General features: G+C 55.4%; 4 protein-coding genes across 9 annotated transcripts; 2 read left to right on the top strand and 2 right to left on the bottom strand.

Annotated features, from left to right (window-relative positions):
* The first annotated feature begins 56 nt into the window (after positions 1-56).
* On the top strand, positions 57-3,761 carry LOC133163133 (FERM domain-containing protein 7). Of its 6 annotated transcripts, XM_061292941.1 has the most exons (12): positions 57-194; positions 311-415; positions 489-531; positions 597-675; positions 810-907; positions 985-1,099; positions 1,307-1,454; positions 1,524-1,619; positions 1,710-1,876; positions 1,982-2,050; positions 2,818-2,890; positions 2,958-3,761. In XM_061292941.1, exons 1-12 carry the CDS (start codon positions 84-86, stop codon positions 3,687-3,689), a joined length of 1,836 nt encoding a protein of 611 aa, XP_061148925.1. In that variant the 5' UTR covers positions 57-83; the 3' UTR covers positions 3,690-3,761. The 6 variants fall into 6 exon arrangements, with proteins under 6 accessions (XP_061148925.1, XP_061148835.1, XP_061148769.1 ...); XM_061292851.1 differs by having other exon boundaries at positions 1,307-1,619; positions 2,961-3,761; XM_061292785.1 differs by having other exon boundaries at positions 1,307-1,619; positions 2,958-3,713.
* Positions 3,716-8,044, bottom strand: stk26 (serine/threonine protein kinase 26). The gene is made up of 11 exons (XM_061293772.1): positions 7,642-8,044; positions 6,608-6,676; positions 6,106-6,267; positions 5,978-6,034; positions 5,746-5,854; positions 5,420-5,577; positions 5,148-5,333; positions 4,855-5,000; positions 4,646-4,766; positions 4,451-4,569; positions 3,716-4,191 (listed from the first exon to the last, which is right to left on the bottom strand). The coding sequence occupies exons 1-11, from the start codon at positions 7,660-7,662 to the stop codon at positions 4,176-4,178; spliced, it is 1,164 nt and encodes a 387-aa protein (XP_061149756.1). The 5' UTR covers positions 7,663-8,044; the 3' UTR covers positions 3,716-4,175.
* Positions 8,045-8,502: 458 nt separating this feature from the next.
* Positions 8,503-14,518, bottom strand: tbc1d19 (TBC1 domain family, member 19). The gene is made up of 21 exons (XM_061293314.1): positions 14,291-14,518; positions 14,094-14,166; positions 13,987-14,032; positions 13,440-13,521; positions 13,272-13,346; positions 13,138-13,201; positions 13,000-13,046; positions 12,800-12,919; positions 12,662-12,731; positions 12,448-12,489; positions 12,223-12,335; positions 11,435-11,509; positions 11,296-11,358; positions 11,137-11,221; positions 11,017-11,061; positions 10,656-10,688; positions 10,437-10,546; positions 10,259-10,350; positions 9,876-9,991; positions 9,725-9,795; positions 8,503-9,638 (listed from the first exon to the last, which is right to left on the bottom strand). Exons 1-21 carry the CDS (start codon positions 14,384-14,386, stop codon positions 9,570-9,572), a joined length of 1,587 nt encoding a protein of 528 aa, XP_061149298.1. The 5' UTR covers positions 14,387-14,518; the 3' UTR covers positions 8,503-9,569.
* Positions 14,519-14,599: 81 nt separating this feature from the next.
* LOC133163573 (cholecystokinin receptor type A-like) lies at positions 14,600-17,508 on the top strand. Its single transcript, XM_061293653.1, has 5 exons — positions 14,600-15,075; positions 15,408-15,659; positions 15,731-15,992; positions 16,094-16,221; positions 16,317-17,508. The coding sequence occupies exons 1-5, from the start codon at positions 14,946-14,948 to the stop codon at positions 16,967-16,969; spliced, it is 1,425 nt and encodes a 474-aa protein (XP_061149637.1). The 5' UTR covers positions 14,600-14,945; the 3' UTR covers positions 16,970-17,508.
* Positions 17,509-17,520: the final 12 nt, after the last annotated feature.

The raw sequence follows: 17,520 nt of genomic DNA, 5'->3' as shown, positions 1-17,520 counted from the left end.
CACGGACGGACGGACGGACGGACGGAGGGAGGGAGGGAGGGAGGGCGCTCCTTTATTTCTCCGCTCAATCCGTGCGGCACGAGATGGACGAGCGGCCGGCGCGCTCATGGACAGGGCGCAAAGTCTGCAAGGAGACCAAATTGAGACTGCGCGTGCTTTTCCTGGATGACAGCGAACGCACCTTCGAGGTGGAGGTGAGTGACTTCCACTGGCGTTATTTGTTTTGTCAAAAAGTACGTGTGACAAGCGCCGTGCGCTTGACACTGAGACAAGGAAGGCGTTGAATGTGTCGCTCCCATGCATTTGCTAGGCAAACATTTTGGGCTGCCACTTCTTCAACAAAGTGTGTGCTCACCTGACGCTCTTGGAGAAGGAATACTTCGGACTGGAGTACCGTCACCAGGGCGGCAACTACGTGAGTCGGTCTGATCAGGCGCATGCGCGCACGCCTGATGGCTTTGGACTCATTCGGGCTTCTTTGGTTTCAGGTTTGGCTGGAGCTGCTCAAGCCGCTCGCAAAGCAGATTAAAGGTAAGTGGATTCACAACAAATGGTGTACATTCTTTATTTATCGATATTTTTTTCTTTTTTTGAAGACACCCCCGATCTGCTCTTCAGGTTCATGGTCAAGTTCTTCACTCCGGACCCCAGCCAACTCCAAAGGGGCCTCACTCGGTACGGCGCCGTTTCTCATTTCATTTCATCTCATGTCATCTCATGTCATCTCATCGCATCTCATCTGCTCACGTCACATCACGTCCTGTCTCTCATCACATCACATCTGATGCCGTTATGTTGTGCGCCTACAGGTACCTTTTCGCCCTGCAGGTCAAGCAGGACCTGACCAACGGCAGTCTGACCTGCAATGACAACAGCGCCGCCCTGCTGGTCGCCCACATACTGCAGTGTAAGGACCAAACAAACATGGGATTGATTCATTGTCGTACACTCCTAGTTTTACCAGCCGACAGTGTCTCCTCGCAGCAGAACTCGGGGACTACGATGAGGAGCTGGACTGTCAGCACCTACAGATGAAGCGCTACGTCCCCAACCAGGAGTACCTGGACCACAAGATCCTCGGCTTCCACAAGAAACTCAGGTACAATGAATCCCAGTCAGCCTTCCCATTGAAAAGCTTGATAGTTGCCTATAGATGCCACAAGATGGCAGCAAAGCACAATTTCTGATCCGAAACAACTCCCCAGCCCATTCATTTGGTTGGGTTCACCAAGATGGCCCCAAATAGCAGCACGGTACTCCTCATATTTATTTCTTATGATTATTTGTTTTGTCTGGACCCCGGCAGAGGCTTGTCCCCGGCCGAGTCGGACGTCCACCTGCTGGAGTTGGCCAGGAAGCTGGACATGTACGGCATCCGGCCGCAGTCGGCCAGCGACGGCGAGGGCGCGCGCATCAATCTGGCCGTTACGCACTCGGGCGTGCTGGTCTTTCAGGTAGCCGTTTTGGTTGCGCTTCCGACGAGCCTCTGCCAGCAGACGCCGACTTTGCACGCCTTTGCTCAGGGAAACGCCAAGATCAACGCTTTCAGCTGGGCCAAGATTCGCAAACTGAGCTTCAAGCGCAAACATTTCCTCATCAAGCTGCATGCCACTCTTGGGGTCAGAGTCCAAGGCTTTTCTTTGTTTGCGTTGACTTTTGGGGGCTGACGTTAAGCTGGTCTGCTCTGCTCTGCCGCCCCGCCCACGCAGCCGTCCCGCAAGGACACGCTGGAGTTCTGCATGGCCACTCGGGACGTGTGCAAGGCCTTCTGGAAAAGGTGCGTGGAATACCACGCCTTCTTCCGGCTGGCCGAGGAGCCCGGGGAGGCACGGAGGAGCGCGCTGCTGTCCACCAAAGGCTCTGGCTTCCGATACAGGTGACGACCGACCGACCGACCGACCGACCGACGTCTTTCTTCGCACGTTTTCTTCTTTGCTTTCTCCGAGGAGGAGGCTGACTTTTGCTTTGGGAACGTGGACAGCGGGCGCACACAGAAGCAGCTGCTTGCATGTTTGGGATCCAGCCAGAAGAAGCCTCAGCGATCGGCCAGGTGGGTTCCATGAAATCCCGAGGTGGTGCCAACGCGATAACGTAGCAAGCCACTGAGCGATTGGCTAAGGGAGCGTGATGGGAGCCAATCAGAGCCAGTGTTTTTACACATGTGCCGACGCACCTTCGTCAGCAGTCGCACAAACAGAGGAGAGAGGGGAGGGGAGGGGAGGGGAGGGGAGGGGGGGGCTCGGAAATAGTCAGCCAGGGAGGAAACTCGGTGTCTGCTTGCGACTAGTCCGGATGTTGCAAAACAGGTTTTCATTAGACCTAACGATTCGAAGCAGGCTTTTAAACTCAAGTTCAAATTGGCTTTGGCACTGTTGCAAAAGTTCATTTACTACACAAATTAGTTCCAAGTTCAGTTCACACATTTAAAATGTCTTGTTCACTTCCGAATTGAAATGAGGCTTATCGTTCTAAGGATGAATTGTGTCTGGTAAGACTTTTTTTTCTTTTTTAGTAAAAACAATGACCGTGTTTGATTACAGTTTCCAAATGGGGTTTTAAACTAGGTTGGGGTTCAGGGATTAGGGTTTCATTTCAAATCCTACATTGTAAAAAAAACAACAAAACAAACAGTTACAAGTTGTTTTTACCTACCTTCAAGTTGAGCTTGAAGAAAAGGGTTGTGCTCTTGTTTTGAAATGCAGGAAAGGCAAACTCCGCTCCATTTGGCCCACTTGAAATGCTTTCAAATTTTGGGTTCAGCCAACAGGAGTTGTTTTTTTTTTTTTTCTTTTCAACTCGAGCTGTTCTTCCGCGCAGCACTCGCCGCCGGGCAGAATCCGACTCCCGCCAGTGCCGATCTTCCCCCGATCTCCTGGCCGCCTCCCAACAGGTGACCTGAACCCGATCCATTTCCATTCCATTCGCTCGTTTCACGGCTTTGCGCCGTTGTCGCCCAGCAGTACGAGGACGCCTTTGCCCGGCCCAGTCCCTCCTCAGAGGTCAACCGGGCCTACGCTGCCGCCGCCGCCCCCCCGAGGTGTCGGAGCCTGGCCCGGGTCACGCCCCTCTGGCCGCAGCGGGCGGACGAGCGAGCGCGGATATCGGGCGCCATGGGACGCCGCCGGCCCGTCCCGCAGGTGGCGCAGCAGCTGGTTCTACTCTACCCTCGCACTCCCGCCTACCAGTACCACCCGGTGCTCCCCACATTCCCCCAGCCGTATTTCTCCTCCGACTGCGCCGTCTCGCTGGAGTGCTTGCCGCAGCCGAGCAGGCGGGACGGACGACGGCGGCCGTCTTTGTACCCGCCGGTCGGCACGGAGGCGGGACATTACAGCGACGACTGCAACTTCCTCCCGGGGCTGCCTCGCCGACGGCAAGCGGACGGCCACTTTCGCCTGCCATCGTGCGAATTGCGTCCCCTGGGCTACTATCCCCACTTGACGCGACCAAGCAGGCCCACGTACCTGCCGCTCAACGCCGCCGCCTCCCCTCTGCCTCGAGGCCCCGCGCGGAGCCGCAGTGATTCCGAGCCCCGAGTTGGACGGCCGTGCTACGGAAGGCCCGGCGGCGGCGGCGGCGGCGGCGGGGGCAGAGCGGCCCGGATGAGCTTCTCTTCCGGCAGCCTCCAGCTGGACGAGGAGGACGAGACAAAAGAGGAGAGGAAAGGCGCCACCGAGGTCACGCTCTAGCACGCAATAAACCGAGACAAACAACGTTTGGAATGCATCTTAAATATTTATTCATAAAACTCTAAAGACGAACATTTTTTTGGTTGCTGGTTCCCTCTGAGTAAACATCCCTTATGATATATTGCAATAAGATAGCCAAGTTGCAGATTGTCTTTGGTAAGGAAAACTGGAGAAGCGCGCCGCTCCCACCGACCTCGTTTGCAGCGAGGGAGGGAGGGAGGGAGGCGCCCATGGCTTCTTACTGAGCACAACAAAACATCAGAACCAGAAGAATCATTTTGGCATGTCATCTTTGTCAAGTGCTGCCCAGCAAATATCTACAAAAGGTAAAGCGGCGCTGCCCGATGACAACCAGCGTAAAAGACCACCAGCGGTGGTGAAGGTGCAGAGACGTTGCACAGCAGATCTCCAAATTGCAAGCTCGGGTGGCGGCGGCGGCGGCGGCGGCAGCGGCGCTTTGACACCGCGTCCTCTTTCCGCCTGTCCTCAGTTGCCGTTGAACCTGAGGACAGCGGGACCACACCAAGATGAAAGCGGAACAAAGGGCAAACTTTTGCACAACGTCACAAGCGCAGTTCTATTTCACAGCCACTAGATGGTGCTGCTACACACTCTCGTATCTTAGGCCACTTTGTTTTACTGGGAGCTAGCTCGGTGAGGAAATGACAATCTCGTCCTGGTGTCAGACACGATGACGATGGGGCTTTGAACCCCCCGCCCCGCCCCGCCCGCCTCACCATCCAGACAAGACAATGGCCTACCTGGCAATGATGTGCGTCACCATCTGGTCCGCGATGCCCGGGCAGGCGTCCTCGGCCGATCGGACGTTCCGTTCCAGCTCCTCGATGGCCGACGGCTTTTCCTTGTGCCGCTGCTTCAACTGCAGAAAGGAGAGCGAGCCCACAGTCCGCTGGCACCTTGTCATGAGCGACGACGGGTGGGCTGGGCGTAGCTACCTCTGAGAAGACGGGCGAGATGACGGCGGCGAGAACGGAGGGCCGTTGGTCCGTCTTGCGCTTGCGCACTGTGGTGAAGCTCCACTTGGGGGGCTCTCCGTCCTTCCTGTCGCCGGACTCGCTAAACGCGGCCAGGCCAGGCCAGGCCAGGCCAGGCCGGTCAAACCAGGGAGGCTGCTGGAAGCTTTCGGCTCTGCTGTGCGACTTACCCGTCGTCCGAGTCGTCGGGGCTGCTGTCGCTGTGGCCCTGCTCCCGCCACCTTCGGTACCTGTCAATCAACTCGCTGAGGTAGGACGTCTTCTTGCAGTGTTTGATGATGAACTTGTGCTTGAGCAGCTCCTTAGCGGTGGGACGCTGAACGAGGAGACAACGCCGTGAGCCCGGCCGGCCGGCGCGGCTCGCCGCCGTCCAATTGACATATCAGACCGACGCAATTGTTTTAAAGGCCAAGTCAAACGTCGAGGCGAGAAAGTCAACAATCAAAACAAAACGGCGCCTTACGAAGCCAGGGTCCTTGTTGAGGCAGGCCTCGGTGAACTCTTTGAAGCTCTTGGAGAAGTCGCCCGTCAGCGTCGGCGGCGGCGACTTGGGGATGAGGAAGAGCACCCTCATTGGGTGCATTTCCGAATTGGGCGGCTCCCCCTTGGCCAGCTCGATCGCGGTGATGCCCAGCGACCAAATGTCCGCCTGGAGGCACGAGTCGGAGGAGTCAGCGCCCGGACGCCGAGTCAGAGGCCGGACGCAAGCGACGACGCGCGCGGCAGTAATCTGACCTTGAAGTCGTACGCAGACTGCTGGATGACCTCCGGTGCCATCCAGAAGGGCGTCCCCACAAAGGTGTCCCGCTTGATTTGCGTGTCCGTCAGCTGACCGGCCACCCCGAAGTCGGCCAGCTTCACCTGGCCGTGCTCTGACAAAAGGACGTTGGCGGCTAGAAGGGAAGGGGGGGGGACAGCTCCACGTTACAAGGCCGTCCATCCATCCATCCGTCCATCCGTCCATCCATCCATCCGTCCGTCCGTCCGTCCGTCCGTCTGTCCATCCATCCATCCATCCATCCATCCATCCATCCATCCGTTTTTGGGCTGCGCCAGCCCACCTTTGATGTCTCTGTGGATTTTATTCTCCGAGTGAAGGTAGTCCAGCCCCTTCAGGATCTCCTTCAGCATGGTGGCGATCTGCGACTCATCGAAGGGACCCGCGTGGAGCTGCGTTTCAAAGACGACACTTTTTTTTTTGTCCATTTCACATTCCAAAGTGCAAACTTTTGGAAGCCATTAGTTTGCGCTCCCAAGGCATTTCCTCGGACGGAAGGAAGGAAGGAGGCTCACCAAGTCGAGCGCAGAGCCTCCGCCCAGGTACTCCATGATGATCCACAGTTTGCTGCCCTGAAAAACAGGCGGCGGGCCGTCAGCGGGCCCAGCGAGCGTCGCCGCCGCCGCCGAGTCTACCGTCTCACTTTGAGGTAGGAGCCGTAGTACTTGGTGATGTAAGGGCTGTCGCACTGGCTCAGCACGGTGATCTCCTGCTGGATGTCCTCGATTTCGTCCTCGGCCTCCTCCAGGTCGATGATCTTGATGGCCACCACGCTGAGCGAGCGGTTGTCGATGCCTTTGAACACCTGGCGGGCGGAGAGACGGCGCAAAGCGCTCCAATCCGGGTTCCCAAATGAAGCGAGGAACAAATGGATTCTTTCTCATCCGCTTCAAACGTGGCTTTTACAAAGGAACGCGATTCAAAGTGATTTGGAAACCATTGCGCCAATAAAACGTGAAAGAATTGCATCAATTGACGTAACAAACAAATGGCTTGTTTTGGAATGCAAGGCGTCAAATTTGGATGGAAATTGGAATGGATTGAGCGGCCGTTGAGGAGAAAAAACAAACGCGCCTGAGAGGGACCGGACTTTCCGAACGGACCTCGGAAATGACTATTCGTCAACCGCCGGCCGAGAAGCTCACCTCTCCAAAGGATCCCTTGCCAATGCGCTCCAGCTTGGTGAACAACGCCTCCGGATCGATCTGAGAACTCTAAGGGAGAAAAGGAAACACAGCACAACGCAGGCGTTGATCTGCACGCCAGTTGATCTCCTCCAATTTGAGCAAGTTTTCCTTGAGGAAAAGACGGGCGCCTGCACGTGTTCCTTCCTCCGCACGACGGTTGTCAAATCATTGTTCAGTGGTCACCGATCTTGAGCGTTGCAAGCATCCATTCGGACACGCAACTACTGCAAGCAAGTTGGATCCCGGCTCGTACGGCCAGAAGAAGGCACGCTGAACCTTCGACCGCCCGCAAAGAAGCCCGAGCGAGCGTGCGGCTGTCAATCATTCCCGCGCCTCCGAAAACAAAACAGCGAGCGGGCGGGCGGGCGGTCAGGCAGGCACTGGCAGCCACGCAGGCAGTGCCTGGCAGGCAGGCAGGCAGGCAGGTTACACAGGTCGGCACGCCCGGATGGCTGGCCTCCCAACAGACAGACAGACAGACAGACGGAGCCAGCCAGCAAATGACAACTAGGAATACGAGTCATTAAACTATTAAGATAGAGAAAAGGTCATTTCGATCTCTTTGTGTGCATGTGAAGAAGTTGACAATAAAGCAGACTTTGAAGTGCAATCATTGGAGACGACTGGAAAATGAATGATATGTACGCTCGTTTGTGACCCAGTGCGAAACGATTGCACATTCTAAGACATCTGTCAACATATTGAGATCATTCACAGTGCAACTTGTTGCATTTGTCAACAAACATTCAATGGCCACGCAAATAGCCGCCGCGCGCAAAGAGGCACCGCACCGCAACGCACCGCAACGCAACGCTGCGTGTTTTGTTGCCCGACGTGCGGAAGTGGTTCGACTCTCGAATATGGCAAGTCCCATTTCAAAGGTGGCTCTCGCGCAGTGCCACCTCGCCTTGCCTCGCCTCGCCTCGCCTTGCCTCTTGATAAACTGGTTCAGTTGGCTTTTGAAAGGCCGGTCCACCTCCGTGCTTACTTACCTGCATGCCAGGAACCTCCATGGTGACTTTGTTGAAGCGAGAGACAACGCCGCCCTCCTTTCCTCCTTTCCTCCTTTCCTCCCTCCTTTCCTCCCTCCCTCTGTGTCGCTCGCTCTCTCTCTCTCTCTCTCGGCTCCTGGTCACTTTTGCCCTTGAACGCCGTCTCGGGAGCTCGACGCGGGGCAAAACAAAAACTCCCGCAACGTCCAGCCGATGGGAAAAGTGCCAGCACAGGCGACAGACAGATAGACAGACAGACCGACCGACCGACCGACCGACCGACCGACGGAGAAGGTCGAGCGAGCGAGCGAGCGAGCGAGCGAGCTGTGTGTGAGTCGAGAGAAAGTTCAGCAAACTACCCAGGACAGACGCTTGTTGCTCCGTGGGCGGGCTGGCGGTCGGTCGGGCGGAAGAAGGAGGCGTCAACAACAAAAAGCAGCCGTTTTACGACCTTGGAATATTAAGAATATTAAGAGTTCAAAACAAATTTGCTCGCCTCTGCACGGTGGCCTACTAAAACGTTCATTTGTATTTTACAACTATTTTAGTGACCATTTGTATTTGGTGCATTTTTCCGTCACACATCAACCGGAAGTGAAAAGAGCTTATTGGCGTGCCTTGCCGAACCTTTTAACCAGAGACTCTCTACTGCCATCTAGTGGACGTGGGGTGGAACTCGGCCACCACCGTCAGCCCTGGCCGCTTTTCAATGACATTCTGAAAGTGACAGCGAGTCAGGACATGGACATGGACATGGCACCTGCTTGGGCTGGTATCCATGCACTTGGACAGGCCAAAAGATGCCAAGTATCAGGAAGAAAAACAAGTCCAGACTAGACTAACGCCATTAAAAAGTCGGCCTTAGATAAGATAAGAGGAACTTTATTAATCTCACCTGTGAGAAACTGCATGTAACAACAGCCTGATTTACAGGAAGGTACAAGTAGGGGGATAAAGGTGCAAAAAGAGACTTCTGGACCGTAGTCCTCCGGCATAAAAAATAGAATACAATATAAAAAGAAAAATATGGAAAAACAACAGCAATTGTAGTACAACTAAAAATATATAAGCTATGAATATTTACAAAAAGAAGAAGATAAAAATAGTGGTAAAGTGTCGTAAAGTGTATGAAGTTTAATAATGCTAATAACAAAAGAAATAGTGCACGGGTTATAGAAGTGAAATAGAGCTATGCATTGTGTGGCAGAGGATATTGCACATTGGGCTTAAATTGCACATTGGGGTTAAATTGCACATTGGGGTTAGGGTCTGTGAAGATGAAGAGGTTTTGCTCCTCTTATTTATTGTGTTATTTCTTTATTATTTATTCATCACTCATATTATTTATCTATTATTTATTGTTTGTGCCTTCTTGTTTTTATTTTGGGTCGTCTACTTGTATGTCTATCGTGTACTATGTCTCGTCACCGTGGGGTGGGATGGAGGAAACGGAATTTCGGTTTCTTTGTGTGTCTTGACATATGAAGGGATTGACAATAAAGCGGACTTTGACTTTGATGAATCCTTACTGTGGTGATTCAAAACAACGTGCAATTCAATGTTAGCAACTTTGACAATAAAGCAGACTTTGACTTTGATGAATCCTTACTGTGGTGATTCAAAACAACGTGCAATTCAATGTTAGCAGCTTTGCTACAAAAAAGTGGGAACTTTCATTCCATTTCAAAATGCTCCAGAGCTTCTTTACACCCAAAAAAGGAAAGACATGACATTTTGGTTATTTACAGCAGAGTATGGTTTCATTTTAATGATCCGGCCCACTCGACATCTACCGGGGCCCCAAGTGGCCCACAGTGTGAAATGGAACCCCCACATTGACGATATCATTGCAGTAAGGTCACGCGCCGCACGGAACGCTGAATCCGGCGCGTCGGCAAATTCGCAGACGGTCCGGCCAAAGCTCGTCGCTAGATGGCGAAGAGGAAGCTCTGGATGAGCGGCATGACTCGGAGGGTGGAAAGGTCGGCGAGGACGGCCTGCAGCGGAACACGCGGCAACTTCATTCGCGCACGCGCGGATTTGCTTCTTCAAAACGGATCTCCGGGGAACGCACGAGCCGTACCTCGGCCGAAGCCAGAGACGTCACTTCCATCAGGTTCTCGGCCCGAAAGGCGAAGACGGCGGCCGCCAGGACTAGTCAACCAGCGGCCGGGATGAGAGCGGCGTCGAGAAAGCGGGCACCGAACGGCGGCGGCGGCGGCGGCGTAGCTTACCCGCCACCAGCTCCAGGGAGTCGTAGCCCAGGATTCGGTCCCAAAGGAAAAGCAGCTGGTCGGTGCAGAGATAACCGGAGAAAGCTCGAAGCAGCCACTTGAAGGCGATGCGTAACCTAGCCGCAAAAAAAAAACCACAGCAACAACAAGAAAATTGGGCTCAAGCCCAAGGTGCTGCTCTTGTCACGAGAGCATCAGCCACAAGGTGGCAGCACGAGATCATAGCGGGCGCAAACGGGGGCTGGCGTTTGATGGTAGAACACTGAATTGACCGGGCGGGCCCTAGTCAATTGTTTTTAAACTTCATTTTCCATGGACCTGCCTCACCCGGGCGGCGGCGGCGGCTGACCTTGCTCGACATCTCAACTCGGCGGACAACTTACGGCTGAGCGCCGATCCGTCGCAGGTGGTGGAAGAGTCGCGGCAAGTGCGTCTGCAGGAGCCGCTCCAAAAGCAGACACAGCGACACGATACCCTGCCGGCCACACGCAAACACCAAGGAGGCCGGTAAGGCGGTGGAGGCGGTGAGGGCGGTGAGGGCGTCCGGCGCCGCCTTCTTACCGAGCGCGCCGAGGACACAGAGTGTAGGCGGAAAAAGTAGCGGGTGTACATCTCCCTGAACACGCTGTACAGCTCTGGCGGCTCCTTGTACAGGAAGCACAGCGGGGCCACTGGAAGAGGCGCGGGCGGGTGGGCAGCTAGCCGGCTTGCTTGCCTGCTTTCGGGAGCGTCCCAAAAGTGCACGGCGGCAGCGGCGGTGGCGGCGGCCCTTTGACTCACCATACATTGAGAAGCCGTGGAAGGGAATCACGCCTGTTGCAAAAAAAAAAGGGTTCTTGCGTTAGCTGCTCGTTCCTTAAAATGGAAAACCGTGGATTTTTTTGGGGGGGGGGGGACAAAAGAGCAATAAAGGCTCTCTACGACGCGACCTAATGCGGCCCAATCGCGTCAATGTTTCACCAAACGATGACCGACTCATCCGGACTCTGGCTTCATAAATGGCGGCGTCAAAATCAGGCTTCAACCCGCAGCCGCTTTTTTCCTCGGTCAAGATGGAGGAAAACAATGGCGACGGAACGGAGCACGTCATTTGTCAAAGTGTGTGTGTCTGGGTGAAATGCGAGCGGACACGCTTGCTCACCGTTGGGAGGATAGACCACGGCGTAGGCCTCGTCCCCTTCTTTGCCTGCCAGACAGACAGACAGACAGACAGACGTAGAGGGCAGGGCGGCTTTTGAGCTTCCAGGCAGGCGCCGCTCACCTCGGATGTAGGATTTGGGCGGCGTGGCGCTGTTGTACTTGAAGTGCTCCAAGACGCTGGCGTCCCGGGAGAAACACAACAAGACCTGCGGAGCGAGCCATCCGGAGGTCAGGTGGAGGAGAAGGATGGAGCCAGGGAGGCAGGGAGGTGAGCAAATACCTGGTAGAGGAAGTCTTCAAAGACAAAGTAGTAGTCGTCGTTACTGGCCGTCAGCTTGACATCCTGCAAGGAGGAGGCGAGGCGCTCGGCCGCACGTCACCCAGAAGCTGACCGGACCGGGCCGGGCCAGGCGGCTTACCTTGCGGATCAGGTGGTCCACCAGCAGGTCGTGTTGGACGACTCCTGCCTTGAGCCGCTCAAAATGCATGGCGTCCTAAAATAGAGAGAGGAACATCAAACAGGATCCAAAGAAAGAAAGAAAGAAAGAAAGAAAGAAAGAAAGAAAGAAAGAAAGAAAGAAAGAAAGAAAGAAAGAAAGAAAGAAAGAAAGAAAGAAAGAAAGAAAGAAAGAAAGAAAGAAAGAAAGAAAGAAAGAAAGAAAGAAAGAAAGAAAAAAAGAAAAAAAAGAAAAAAAAGAAAAAAAAGAAAAAAGAAAGAAAGAAAGAAAGAAAGAAAGAAAGAAGGAAAGAAGGAAAGAAGGAAAGAAGGAAAGAAGGAAAGAAAGAAAGAAAGAAAGAAAGAAAGAAGGAAAGAAGGAAAGAAAGAAAGAAAGAAAGAAAGGAAAGGGGACGGTGAGCACGTGTCGACGAGTGTAAAAGTGTCGTAAAAGCTGATGGATGGGCACGGCGGAAGCGCGCACGCAAAAGCCAGCAGGACGGACGGCGGCGGAAGTTGGGCTGGCTCGCTGGCTGCCAAACAAGAATCTCATCTGTTGGCTTGGGATGGAGCGGCTGAGACGCGCTCCAGACAGCCATCTGGCACTTTTATGGCCCGCTTGATGTCAGAGGCGGGAGTCTGGATCTTCTCTTTGGACAGCCGGAACCAGGATCGCCAAACGCGTTTTGGGCTCATCCGCTTGAAGACAAACACGGCGGCGGCGGCGGCGGCAGCGGCGGCGGCGGTGGTGGCGGCGCACAGCCTTCCAACCTGCGGCCGGTCCACACAATTGAGGATGAGGGCCCAGAGGTCGGCCCGCAGGCCGGTGGGGCAGCCCCGACGGCTGTACTGCTGCGCCGCTGCGCTGTCCTGCCCGCCCAGCACTGCGGTGGCACAAGATGGAGGACGATGAGGAGGCGGCCGGGCTGGAAGCGGGCGGCCGAGCCACAGGTGGGCCACGGACCGGCTACGGGCCAGGGGGCCGTGCTCTCCTACCTTTCTTTGCCGTCTCCACGTAGTCCCGCTCAAAGAAATCTGCAAAGCCATACAGAGGTGAAGGAGGCAGCAACGAGAAGAGGCTCGGCGCCTCGACTATTCCGACGTACGGCCCCGGCGACGTCAAGCTTCTGTCGCCGACCGACCGACCGACCGACGCTTAGATAAAGGTGGCAGGAAGAAAAAAGGAAGAAAAAGAAAAAGCGCCTCCCTGGATGGATGTGCGCATCGTCGTCGATGCCCAGCTGGCCGGCAGCCAGGTTTAGCTCGCCGTAGGCTCCTCTCTGAAAGAAGAGAAAGGCAAAGGTCAAAGGTCAAGACAGAGCTGCCGCGCGGGGCGGGGCGGGCCTACCAGCTGCTGGATGTCCTGGACGTCCAGGGGCACCTGGATCAGGCCCCAGTGGCTCCTGGTGCCCCCCTCCTCCTCGTCGCCGCCGCACTTGTGGTTGGGGCTCCGCAAGGCCACCACCACCTGCGCCACGGAAGGCCATCAAGCGCAGTCCGCGCAGCCGGCGCCGCCACGCAGCCGCCGCGCAGCCGCCGCGCACTCACCTCCAGGAAGTCTTTGGCAGCGTAGATGGGCCTGAAGCCGCTCAAATCTGCAAGGCACCGCGGTGTCCCAACGTTAGCCAGACGCACAAAGGCCAATAGAAAGAAGAAAGTCAGCACGTTCCCGGCGGCGAGAAATACCCGCTTCGTCCGTGCCCATCTCGTTCCATTTGCTGCTCAGCTCCCGCTGCTCGGACGCCGTCCTCTGCGGCGGCGCAAACAATCATGGCTTAGCGCTTAGCGCAGCGCTAGAGCCGCCAATTGTGGATTTTTACCATGCGGGCCAGAGGCACTCCCAGCTCTGTGCTCATGCCGTTCAGGCTTTTCAAGATGCGGCGCTCCCAGCCGGCCTGTGACACACACACACACACACACAGCTTCCAAGAGACTGACCGGATGGACACCGCGGCGGCGGCGGCGGCGGCGGCGGCTCAGAAGCTGACCTGGGCCTTGCGCATGTAGGCCAAGGGCTCCTTGACATGCTCCGGCGGCGCCGATGCCGTGAGACTCGAGGCCAGTCGCTCGCTGGAATCAAACAAAGGAAACCAACCTTTTCAAAGGGAGGGCTGGGCGGTGGACAACGACAACGGCTCATCCCGAGTGAGGAGGAGGACCAGGCACCAGCGTCCTCATCCGGAAGACAGCTGAGGACGCTCGCTTAGCTACGGCCTGCGTCACTGACAAGTAGCTGATAAGGTTTATCGGATGTAAACCCAAACGGTGGGGGGGGGGGATTCTTTTCATCCTCACACGCAAAGTCTCAACGTACTTGTATACAAATGAGCGAGAAAGAAAAGGTGCTCTCAAAAGTGCGTCAAACTTTGATTTTGAACATTGGAGTCGGTGGGCGCAGCTTTATTTCTCTGGCCCTTCATCACAAAAACGGGCTCCGCGTGTCAAACCTTGAGAAGAACCACAAAGCTATTCTTGAAAAAAGTCCAAGTGGGCTCAAATGTCCTTTTTGGGGAGAGTGCAGGTGTTTTTACTTACACTTGTAATTCTCGATACACTGCATTCTGGAGTTTTTTCTCCCAGCCTGTAAACAGCAGCACAACAAGGTCAATGCAACGCAAATAAACCCCCAGAACTTGCCGCACCTGAAGTTCTGAGGAAACTCCGCACGTCGTCCTTTATTGAGTCCAGACGGATCTCGGGTTGATGTAAACACTCCTGCGATCGAAAAGAAAAGGAGAAAAGGAATGAAGGAGAAGATGCCGGTTGTAGGACGTTTCTTGGGGTTCGCTTGGTTGAGTGTTGGGGGTAGCCTGCAGCTCATGCTAGCATACTCACTCACCCGAGCTTCTCGCTCCATCTGAGCGTGCAAATGGCTTCCCTTCAGGCGTTGGACGAGCTGAGCAATAGTCCGTGACAACTCGGCGCCTTCGTCCATGTTTCCTTGACGGAGCCGCGTCCCGTCGCGTCGCGTCGGAAAGCACCAAATAGACGTTGAATCGGCAATGACAGCGCCGAACCAAGCCGAGCCGAGCCGAGCCGAGGTTGCTACGGCAAGTCCGCTTGGACAATCTGTCGACGGTATCGCGAGGTTGCTGGGCAACGCGCTCCGCAAGCCCAACAACTTGTCACTTCTTTGTTTCTATTTGAGCGTGTTTTCCTAAAGGTTTCTTATTTAGAATTTCTTTTGTCATATTTCTCAAATGTCAAATGGATGGAAGGAAAAGCTATACTTTGGATTCGCGACACTTTGATGAATGTCACCGTGAAAATACGGAATAGAATGAAAGGCAAAAAGAAAACATGCTGTGCTCCCACCCTGGGCGTGTGACGTCACGAATCACAAACTGGCGGGGGGTCGTGCAAAGCGGCCAGTTGAAGCCACAAGACACGACAAACCAAACCAGAGCAGAGCAGAACAGAGCAGTGCAGTTCGAAGAGGGCATCCTACGTCGCTGCGTCTCGCTTTTCGCTTTTCGTCCCCTTCTTCTCCAACCATGGTGGCCTTCGGCGTGCACGAAATGCTCAACTCCACGGAAATGAGCGCGCTTTTGTGCAAATGGGGCGTCAGCAACTTGTCGGACTGTGAGCCTTGGAGAGTCGCAGCAGCCGACGTCGGCGTGAAAGGTATCGACTGACTATTCATTCATTCGCCTTTTCAACTTGGAATCCTCTGCGTAATTGCGCATTGCGCACGCCTCCACCACTAAGCCTCCCTGGTTTTTCTCTCGGGTAGTCAAATGTGCTGGTCAAGGTTGCGCGCGCGCGCGCGCGGCCAATCGCTCAAGCTCTGAAAATGCGCGATATCACGGCACGCGGTCTGATATGTTCAGAAAATAAAAACCATTTGGGTCACGATTGATCAAGGGCCATTTTGTGAGCGGAGCGGAAGTTGCTTTCCCCCCTTGTCCCCGTTGGAGTGTTTTCCTAGTCTCGTCTCGCCATGTCCGTCGCTGTAGATTTGGGCGACGGCGTGCGGGTCTTTCTCTACTGCGTCATCTTCCTGATCGGCGTGGCGGGCAACAGCCTCATCATCGCGGTTCTCTCTCGGAACCGGCGGATGCGCACCGTCACCAACCTGTTCCTGCTCTCCCTGGCCGTCAGCGACCTGATGGTCTCCCTGGTCTGCATCCCTTTCACTCTCATTCCCAACCTCATGCGGACCTTCATCTTCAGCGACGGCACGTGCAAGATGGTCATGTACTTTATGGGTATGGCGCTAAGCCCTAAACCGCGTCTATCCGCAAACTTGAATGTGAACTGCTCCTCTTTTGGCACGCAGCGGTCTCCGTGAGCGTTTCCACCTTCAACCTGGTAGCCATCGCGCTGGAACGCTACAGCGCCATCTGCAGACCGCTGAGCTCCAGGACGTGGCAGACCAAATCGCACGCCATGAAGGTCATCGGCGCCACCTGGCTGACGTCCCTGTCGCTCATGGTGCCCTACATCTACTCCAGCTCCCTGATGGCCTTTAATCGGCGCGACAACACCGACGGCTTCATGTGCCGCATGACGTGGAAGAACCAAAAGCTGCTGGCGTATTGGTGCGTTGAAAACAACGCGCATGGGTGGATGGATGGGTGGGCGGTCGGTCGGTCGGTCGGGCAGACTCCGACCGACTGACTCCATATGCTTCCAAACCCAGGTACGTGTCCTTGTTGCTGCTGCTCTTCTTGCTGCCCGGCGCCGTGATGCTGACTGCCTACGGACTCATCTCGCTGGAGCTCTACAAGGGCCTCAGGATCCAGTTGTCCGACGGGACACGCGCCAGAGGTGAGGCCTGCCGGCCGTTAAGGCGCTACAGCCCCGACCGAGCCCCTTTGCGACAGCGTTTGGCCCACTGTCAAATGACATCATCCGCTTTGCAGACAGACCGACCAGCTTCGGCAGCCTCCGAGCCAGCAACGGCGACGGCTGCTACCTTCATTTGGGGCCGCAGGGCACGGCGCCGCCGGAGCGCCGCTCCGGCAATACGGCCAACCTGCTGGCCAAGAAGCGAGTGGTCCGCATGCTCCTGGTCATCGTCTGCCTGTTCTTTGTGTGCTGGACCCCCATCTTCGTGGTCAACGCGTGGAAAGCTTTTGACCATCAGGTGGTCTCCCGTCTGACGGGCGCGCCCATCTCTTTCATCCACCTCCTGTCGTACACGTCCACGTGCGTCAACCCCGTCGTCTACTGCTTCATGAACAAGCGCTTCCGCCAGGGAGCGGCGAGCACCTTCTCGGCCTTGCGGCTCAAGGCGCGCGCCGTTGTCCACCGTCGGACCAAATGCCCCCAGCCGAGGTGCCAGCAAAGGGGCCAGGAGAAGCGACGGGCCGAGGACCGACGGAGGTTGGGGCAGCACGCCGAGCAACTCGTGGCGGAGAAGGTGCGGGAGGCCCCCCGGCCCACCCCCGAGGAGCAGCCGTCGGCCGGGGAGATGGGCGAAACCTTCGTTGAGCTCGACGTCCATCCGTACCCCGGAGGCGCTGCGGCTGGCTCCGCCTCCGGCAGCTTCACCTCGCCGCCGGAAGTGCTCTGAAGTGGATTTCAGTCATCACGCAACTGTTGGGTTGGGACTGTGACCCAGGTTGCTTCATTTGGACTCTGGGACGTGGCCCGAGGCAGAAGCCCCAATATTCTCTCTTCCTTATAGGACCTGCTCATTTTCAAGGTTGACCTTCTTCACGCGTGCACCCGATGCAAATGGTCCTGGTGGTTAACAAGCTGCTGCGGAGCTCGCATTGGATCATTGGAATCGCACGCTGCCAAAGAGGGAGCCCGCATCTGGAAATGCAAAGGCCAAAAGCAAACGCGGTGAAGAAAGTGCAACGTGAGCGTTATCTGTGAGATTTGGGGAACAGCAACACCTGCGCTTTGGATTCGCAGAACTTGCGCCAGCTCAATCTGCAAACAAAACAGCAGTGAGAATGAGGTCACTCGCAACATTTCTTTCCCACAAGGCCTTTTACCTTACACCACTCCACGTAGAGAAGTCCCGGTGTGAGTGGCAGCTAGGAGACATTCTTAGGTTGCAAGATTTTTCATTTGTGTGCTTGTGCTGACCCAATTCAAAAAGAAAAACATACAATG

This window comes from Syngnathus typhle, linkage group LG1 (genome assembly GCF_033458585.1).
Source record: "Syngnathus typhle isolate RoL2023-S1 ecotype Sweden linkage group LG1, RoL_Styp_1.0, whole genome shotgun sequence".
NCBI lineage: Eukaryota > Metazoa > Chordata > Actinopteri > Syngnathiformes > Syngnathidae > Syngnathus > Syngnathus typhle.
Note: the sequence above shows the minus strand (reverse complement) of the source record. Positions and strands in the feature narration are given on the sequence as shown.